The sequence below is a fragment of the Diaphorina citri genome, unplaced genomic scaffold (assembly GCF_000475195.1).
Source record: "Diaphorina citri unplaced genomic scaffold, Diaci psyllid genome assembly version 1.1 scaffold61, whole genome shotgun sequence".
Taxonomy (NCBI): Eukaryota; Metazoa; Arthropoda; class Insecta; order Hemiptera; family Psyllidae; genus Diaphorina; species Diaphorina citri.
In genome coordinates this window covers 417,146-426,045 of record NW_007377498.1, presented here as the reverse complement: position 1 = coordinate 426,045, position 8,900 = coordinate 417,146, and the positions used below count along the sequence as shown (strand labels likewise).

The 8,900-nt window shown below is 36.2% G+C and overlaps 1 protein-coding gene across 1 annotated transcript; it reads left to right on the top strand.

Moving 5' to 3' along the window:
* Nucleotides 1-2,550: 2,550 nt before the first annotated feature.
* On the top strand, nucleotides 2,551-4,188 carry LOC113471167 (POU domain, class 4, transcription factor 2-like). Its single transcript, XM_026830113.1, has 3 exons — nucleotides 2,551-2,621; nucleotides 3,661-3,682; nucleotides 3,828-4,188. Exons 1-3 carry the CDS (start codon nucleotides 2,609-2,611, stop codon nucleotides 4,099-4,101), a joined length of 309 nt encoding a protein of 102 aa, XP_026685914.1. The 5' UTR covers nucleotides 2,551-2,608; the 3' UTR covers nucleotides 4,102-4,188.
* The last annotated feature ends 4,712 nt before the right edge of the window (nucleotides 4,189-8,900 follow it).

Sequence of the window (8,900 nt, the reverse complement as noted above, 5' to 3'; positions counted from 1 at the left end):
CGAAGGGGTTTCATGTATCCGTTTCGGAACACTGATCACCCCCATTGAATGCATCCCCCTTTTTCTACTCCAGTGGAAATATCTATAAACCAGACTCATCTAAATCAATGTACGCTGGTTTTGTCTCTGACTCAAATGGGTTTTCCAGATGTCGTGACTTGTGATGCTTCGAAATCAGTGAAGGAGGTGACTTGCTGAAATGTCATCATAGTAAGGTCGAGAAATATTTTGGAGATAATTAGTGAAACAGTAAATTCCAAAATTACATATTAGTAAACAGTAAAATCCAAATTTATTGTTTCGTAAGTCAAATATTGACAGATTGACTTGGGAAAAAACTGTCCAAAATATCTGTTTATGAAGTAAATAAATTTGACTCTGGATGATATTCAGAAGATCTTTTTTTATGACGATGATGATATTTAGGAAAAAACCTCTTATTGAAATGCAGTTTTTGTGAACCTTGGTATTCTTGGTAGCTCATGGAAAATTTTGCTTAACAAGTTGGCTTTTGGTTCATTTGCCAAATCATAGATAGAGTGTTTTGTTTCCCCACCTCTCTTTTATTCAGCACTGATTTCTATTTCATTTTCATTTCAACTTCATCTTCGCACCATTTCAATTCAATTTTCATCCTACCTTACGCGGTCCATTTAACTCGCGTTAAACTTTCATTTTCCAAACATTATTTTGATTTTGAACAAAAACCAGGGAATATTGAAAACTCATTATGGTTATTGACATGGGCACAAGTGTTGTGGCTTTTCAGATGTGGATCTCGAAATGTAGAGTAATTAAAAAGGGCTGTCACAGATTTATTTAGAGCAAGTGTTTCAAAGGGAACTGTGACTGTTTTGCTGAATATGCTTTTTTGTTGTTCTGCAATCAAAGATTTGCCGAGTAGCAAAAACAAATGCTTTCATTATAATGGACTAACAGATGCTTTGATTTACCTTCGTATGAGAAGAAAAGTTACCCTGATTTTTGCAGTCTCATGTTGCAAGCTTGTTGAATGGTATTATGGCTTTTGCGCAGGTGTAGAATTGTAGATGCATGAAACCACTCGAAAACATGAGATTCAAAAACAAGTCAACATGAAACTTGAGGGTTAAAGAGTTGAACTTATGCTATACTAAATTCCAAAATTACATATTAGTAAACAGTAAAATCCAAATTTATTGTTTCGTAAGTCAAATATTGACAGATTGACTTGGGAAAAAAACTGTCCAAAATATCTGTTTATGAAGTAAATAAATTTGACTCTGGATGATATTCAGAAGATGTTTTTTTATGACGATGATGATATTTAGGAAAAAACCTCTTATTGAAATGCAGTTTTTGTGAACCTTGGTATTCTTGGTGTTTCACGTAGGTACATGAGCTCATGGAAAATTTTGCTTAACAAGTTGGCTTTTGGTTCATTTGCCAAATCATAGATAGAGTGTTTTGTTTCCCCACTTCTCTTTTATTCAGCACTGATTTCTATTTCATTTCAACTTCATCTTCGCACCATTTCAATTCAATTTTCATCCTACCTTACGCGGTCCATTGAACTCGCGTTAAACTTTCATTTTCCAAACATTATTTTGATTTTGAACCAGGGAATATTGAAAACTCATTATAGTTATTGACATGGGCACAAGTGTTGTGGCTTTTCAGATGTGGATCTCGAAATGTAGAGTAATTAAAAAGAGCTGTCACAGATTTATTTAGAGCAAGTGTTTCAAAGGGAACTCGACTGACTGTTTTGCTGAATATGCTTTTTTGTTGTTCTGCAACCAAAGATTTGCCGAGTAGCAAAAGCAAATGCTTTCATTATAATGGACTAACAGATGCTTTGATTTACCTTCGTATGAGAAGAAAAGTTACCCCGATTTCTGCAGTCTCATGTTGCAGTTTGTTGAATGGTTTTTTGGCTTTTGCGCAGGTGTAGAATTGTAGATGCATGAAACAACTCGAAAACATGAGATTCAAAAACAAGTCAACATGAAACTTGAGGGTTAAAGAGTTGAACTTATGCTATACGAGTAGGTACTTTCAATCAGTAAACTCCCAAGTTAAATTGACAAAACTTTGAGAATACCATTTCGTAGAAGCAAAGAAGGAAAATTCAAAACAGCATTTGTGTTTACCACAGAAAGTAGAAAGTACCAGAACATTTTTTCAAGCAGGAAGCAAAGATTTTAACTTAAAAGGTACGACTTTTCCGAAATTTTCTTTCGCCAAACGATGTAAACCGCCGTTTTGCATATTGCCTTATGGTCAGTCAGCTAATTTTCGCATTCCTTATGGCCAATCAGTTGAATTTTGTGTAATCAGTTTTTTAGGTATACCCACTTATTCATGCCTCCTGAATGACATTAGGCCTTAGCTGAATTCTCCTATTTTATACTCCTTAATATTAAGCTGAACCTTTTTTATGAACACACTAATGTTTGATGAAGACCCGAGGACAATTGAAAATCATACACACAGAATAATATTGTCAAAATCTTGAAATGTTTTTTCAAAGTTCTAGGGAAATAGGATTTGACTGACTCCGCGTGTCTCTTCCTCTCTTTCCCTCCTTGTGTTTCCTTCAGAATTATTTTGAAATATCGCCTTTTCCATGAATTCTGATGGTTCGTATAGAAATCATTGGTTTTTTATAACTTCTCCATGATATTTATCGTTCTTTAATGTCATAAATAATATTTTGTCGGTATTTTTTTATAAATATCCTAACTCACAAAATAATAGCTGAGCTCAGAAATAAAGTTTAGGATGGAAAAAATGCCGAAAATGACATTTTCCAGATGGGGGAAGAAAATATTTCCTGGAACCCTACAGATAAATCAAACACAACTCGGTTTTCTTTTGAAGACTATCAATTGATAAAATTGTTTAATTATTTCAGTAAAATATAACATGCAAGATTAATAATCCTTTTTTTTCACATGGGAGAGAGGGGGCGGTGCCTATTGTTCAGCAATTTTTTATTTCTTCCTTTTTTCCTCCGTAATTTTAATTTCCCCTGAGTAGGGAAAGGGTCAGAGGTGTGTAGGAAAAGGACAAGAGAAGAATTGGTCGAGGGCGATAGGGTAAAACCCACCTAAAGAACCAACAACTCTTGGATTTTCACAATTTGCATGTGCCATGATTTCATGAAGGAATTCTAATTGTGTTAAACAAAAATACATGTCGCAAATGTGCATAATACCCAATATACACTACGCTAAATTTTATGACTTAACTTGGATTCGAACCACCGACCTCCGGATTCAGAGTCCACTGTAATAACACAGAGGGACGTCGCTCCGGACGTTCAGAAATAGAAAGGCTTGGAGGCTTTCTCCTTTTCTCTCCCTTCAACTACCTATTTAATCTTTTTTAATATACTTTAGATCCTTCAAAAATGTGCCTACAACGTACATTCATATACCCCTGTTGAAGAAATTCATAGACAAAAGATTTCAAAAATCAAATTTTCAAAAGAAGAAAAACCTGTCGTTTATTGTGACTACCAGAGCCTCAATAACTACATATTTTTCAAAAGTTATGGTACATGATGATGAAGTTCTGTTAGTAATCAAATTACCTCTTGTTCCTTTGATCTTATGACTACCAAAAATATTTTTAGCTTCAATCAAACGTGGACTCCCATTTCTTCTCTGATTGCAGGAAAGCTGTGCGACTCTGAAATTTCTACGTCATTACCACAGAAAGTAGAAAGTACCAGAACATTTTTTCAAGCAGGAAGCAAAGATTTTAACTTAAAAAATTGACTTCCCAGCTTCCCACACCACAGAAAGAAGGAAGTACCAAAATATTTTTTGAAGCAGAAGTAGTTCCACGTCGCCCACGAGTAACCATCAAATCCTAAACAATAACAACAACAATAATAACAACAAATGGCAACATTCCCCCTGTAACAACACAGCCAGCTCTCTCCTAGTACAGCAAGCTCACAAAGTTCTGCAACAGCAACAACAACAGCACCAGGGTTTGCATCATCACCATCATCATTCACCGTTCAGTAGTCTTCTGGGAACCGGCCCCGGGTCTTATTTGGGACTGTCTGCGGGCGACCATCAACTGAAAGTGTCCAACCACTTGTTTTGAGCTTCGCCAGGAGTGAGAGTTTGATGAGTGATGGGATCGTCGAAATGTTGGTTCCTTGTGTTCAATTTTTTGATGAAGTTAGTCTGTATGGGTGTTTGGATGATGAGTGACATATTGTTCACTGATAATTGTTACATTCTCTGTACCTATATCAACATAACATTCATATTTCTTGGACTGTAATTGTATCTCGTACTTTCTCTAGTCTACCTCTGATAAATTCTAGTCATTTGTTTATTTTCATTGATGTTTAGTCTATCGGGCATCGCGTCCCTTGAACTCTTGATTCCGGGCAAGCTTGATACATTTGAATAATTATTAGTCACCTAGTCCATCACAGACTGAATCTATCCAGTAAACGTGCAACGTATCCATTCCTAACAAAAATGTATCTTATGTTCTCATCAAATAACCCGTCAGTAGGTAGGTATGTCTTTTTTTAAAGAGATTTGATGAAACTTTAACTGTTGAGCTCTTATCGTGCCGAAAGCGAAGAGAGAAGGAAGGCAAGATAGGAGAAAGCCAGCTGTTCCAAGAACGAACGTCATCTGTTTAGGACAGGGGTTGCCAACCTTTTATGGGTCACTAGCTACCCTTGGCGAGCTACCTTTAGTCTGGGAACCAAAAAATTACGACAACCAAAAAAATTCCTTTTGAACTTCTCTATCCTAACCTTCAGGAACTTTAGTTCGTCCCTTTTTTTTTCTCAGTTAGAGGAAAAGAAGCACTCCTTCCCTAAGCTATCATAGAAGTTACACCACTGGTAAAAACACTTAAAATTTACAATGACTTACACTTATGATTGATGTGTAATCTACTGGAATATATAGCCATTGAATTTTCTCTTTCTTAAAAAGGGAACAAAAATGGCTTCTTGAATAAGTTTGTCAAAAGATGCTGCTCTTTTTTTCGCTGGATCTGGAAAGAATATTAATGGGATGCTATTGAGTTCATACGAAATCCCGATCTCCCCTTTATGCTTTTATGTGTTTATGAAGTTATTAATTAATATTAATGATTTTATGATTTTACTTGAATATTATTTGTTTAATATGTTTATGCTGTATGTCAGTTCTTCTCAAACTGTGTGCTGCGGCACACTAGAGTGCCGCGAGATTTGGGATAAAGAAAGACCGCATGCTAAATTGAGAAAAAATGGGCCTGCGGCGCTATTAAAAGAGTATTTAATTCAATCTTATGTGCTGGAGAAGGGGAGGTTGGGTGCCGCGGAAAGATTGGAGCCTTTTGAAAAATGTGCCACGGTAGCGACAACTTTGAGAAGCTCTGATTTAGATGATTACTGGCCACATCACTAGCGTGTAGAAAACGCACTAAAACCTACATACATTGTAATATGATAGGTATTAGGTAAGCATAAAATGTTCTAACCACACCACAGGTAATTAGCATTAGTTAAATACCTATATACCTTAGCGAGCAGAAAACGCACTAAAACCTGCATACATTGTAATATGATAGGTAAGCATAAAATGTTCTAACCACACCACAGGTAATTAGCATTAGTTAAATACCTATACCTAATCATGTACTTCATATAAACCTCACATCAATTCTAATCAAAAACGCATACTGAACACTCCATATAAAATATCTAGGTGAATCAAATAATCAAACGGATCGTAATAAAACGCTCCATTTTGCCCACACAACAACAGATGTGCGGTTTTTCCATTCACCATAAGGGACTTTACAAAGGCTCCAGAAGGAGGGGAAGACGGAGGGGGAGAAGAAAGGGGAGAGGGAGGGGGTATTTACGTTTCTGAGAGCACTTGATGTCGCGTTTTCCCACCAAGTGTCAACAAAGCTGACGCAATTATCATTAGGACAATTAGTGGGATATTTATTGGAGGAAATCCCAAGGGGAATTTGATTCCACATTGTTCCCCCTTTTCTGAAGACATTTAAGACTGTTAATGGATCTTACTTAGTTTTTTTTAGGTTTTCGTCTTGAATATTCTCACGAACTTTCTCTCCCCCCCTCTCTCTCTCTCTCTCTCTCTCTCTCGCTCGCTCGCTCTCTCTCTCTCTTCTTTCAAGGACACAATAGGCACAATACGCGAAGACAGTCGCCCATTCCAGTACCCACCACACCCACGGTTGTTTCACACAGGTGATCTGAAGAAAACTGGTGCTGAAGCCAAAGTGATAATGATAATGCAGCTGATTTGAACGTAATTTTGCCATCTCCACTATTTCATTATACCTACATTTTTAATTAAAACGATTCCTACATTTTTGGAGATTTGATGATAAAGGTACTGCTGAGGTTTTATCGTCCCATGATCTGAAGAAAACTGGTGCTGAAGCCAAAGTGATAATGATAATGCAGCTGATTTGAACGTAATTTTGCCATCTCCACTATTTCATTTTCATTATACCTAGGTACATTTTTAAATTAAAATGATTCCTACATTTTTAGAGATTTGATAAAGGTACTGCTGAGGTTTTATCGTCCCGAAATTGAAGGGATAAGGAACATAGGAGAAAACCAGCCGTTCCGAGAACGAACCTTTTCGTGCTAAATCCAAAGTGATATTGCAGCTTATCTGAACGTGATTTTGCCGTCTCCACTAATTCATCATACATTCTCAATACATAAAGAATTTGAACATAGGAGAAAACCAGCCGTTCCGAGAACGAACCTTTTCGTGCTAAATCCAAAGTGATATTGCAGCTTATCTGAACGTGATTTTGGCGTCTCCACTAATTCATCATACATTCTCAATGCATGTACCTAAAGAATTCCAACAATTATGTGTATTCTCTATTTATTTTCAATTCCCGATTATTTACAAATTATTATAACTTTATAATAATTTTAAATATGAGATCCTCTCTTGTGGGAGTTAAAAATAACTAAGGGGGAGTTACAAATATTTTGTTTACTTGCGAATATTATTTTTAAAATAAACTAGGCCGGTGCAAAACATGAAGTACAGGTTACATTGTAGAAAAATAGATAAATCAATTAGAATTTATTTACACTGAATATTTTTATGTTCTTTTTTTATAGAAAAAAAAGGTGTAATATCAATTTGTGTAACAAACAATATTTTTATAGCAAGCTAATTGGATTTGTATTGAAAAATATCGCTATCAGGAATGATGGCTTACAGGGTTCCTTGATTCCTTTATACCTACGGATGTTCCATTCGTATAAAGGCAATTTTCCATTGGATTTGGGCCCACTTATTCGTATAGAAATCATTGGTTTTTTATAACTTCTCCATGATATTTATCGTTCTTTAATGTCATAAATAATATTTTGTCGGTATTTTTTATAAATATCCTAACTCACAAAATAATAGCTGAGCTCAGAAAAAAGTTTAGGATGGAAAAAAATGCCCAAAAATGACATTTTCCAGATGGGGGAAGAAAATATTTCCTGGAACCTTACAGATAAATCAAACACAACTCGGTTTTCTTTTGAAGACTTTCCAGTTCAGATGCTATTGTGACTACCAGAGCCTCAATAACTACATAATATTTTTCAAAAGTTATGGTACATGATGATGAAGTTCTGTTAGTAATAAAATTACCTACCTCTTGTTCCTTTGATCTTATTACTACCAAAAATATTTTTAGCTTCAATCTAACGTGGACTCCCATTTCTTCTCTGATTGCAGGAAAGCTGTGCGACTCTGAAATTTCCACGTCGGCACAATACCTTCATAACTACGAGTAATTACAAAGTTTTCGATTCTACTAACAAAAGGATTTTGTTTTCTTCAATGGGCGAAAAATGGAAAATATTGTAGAACCAACAATGTGGAACTTTTGACTGATAAAAGAGGCCAAAATGAAAGGCATGGAAAAAAAACTGCCAGTGAAAGTCGAGGGCTAGCAATCATTGGCAGATGCCCATAACAAATCACAACACCAGGAAATATATCCGTAAGTTATACCTATATTAGCATATTATACATAACAAGGGCGGTAAACAATCCCGCTCTCTCCAGAAAAAAATCCCCAGGGGGTATAACAAAAGGAAAAAACACTGCCATTTTTCTGGCCAAAAGGGAGATTCGAGGGAAATTCCCACTGAGAGGGGGGATAGGAGGGAATGAAGAGCGAGGGAAGGCGGGACGAAGAGAGAGGTAAAAATTTGAAAGAACGGGGGTGCCAGGGTTAAAACGGGGGGAAACTGAAGGTGGGAGAGGCAGAAGAGGTAAAAAACTGGCAGTGCGAGGGGCGAAACAGAGATGTAACCTAAGGTGCGAGGGGCGAAAGAGGGAGAAAGTGAAGGGACGAGGGGTAGAATGAAGTCCAGAAGGGATAAAATAAGGGATGGGGATCTGGGGGAGGGAGATATTTTATTGTAATGTTTTATCTGTCAAATAATTTATACGCGTTTTCAGTAGGGACTCCGGACTTTGGACTCTGGGTGTATGTTTTTCTGACCATGGGTATACTTTTCCACTTCTGTCAAACAATACGTTATTTGGTCTGTGCATAGATTCATAGATATAGTGCATAATAAGGTAGGTATATTGTGATTTTATCTACCCTTACGGCTGTGAGGCTGGAATAAGAATACCTATCTAGGTAGGTACTTACCTACCCATAACCTAATCAGCAAGTTGTTATGCAGATGAGTGATTAATAAAACTTTGAAGTTTAAATAGAAACAAATTGATTTTCATATTCCTTCCTTTTACTATCAAACTGGAGTGATATATGTAAGAAGAATTAGCAATACATTTTAATTTAAGAAGAAACTTAAATATGTTCCAATTGACTAAACTAATATTCTGCATTTTCCACGGTAGGTAGGTACA

Excerpts from the sequence above, each read along its gene's own strand:
- LOC113471167 (XM_026830113.1), top strand. Across the intron at positions 3,683-3,827 it reads AAGCTGTGCGACTCTGAAAT|TTCCACGTCGCCCACGAGTA; the intron begins TTCTACGTCATT and ends AAGCAGAAGTAG.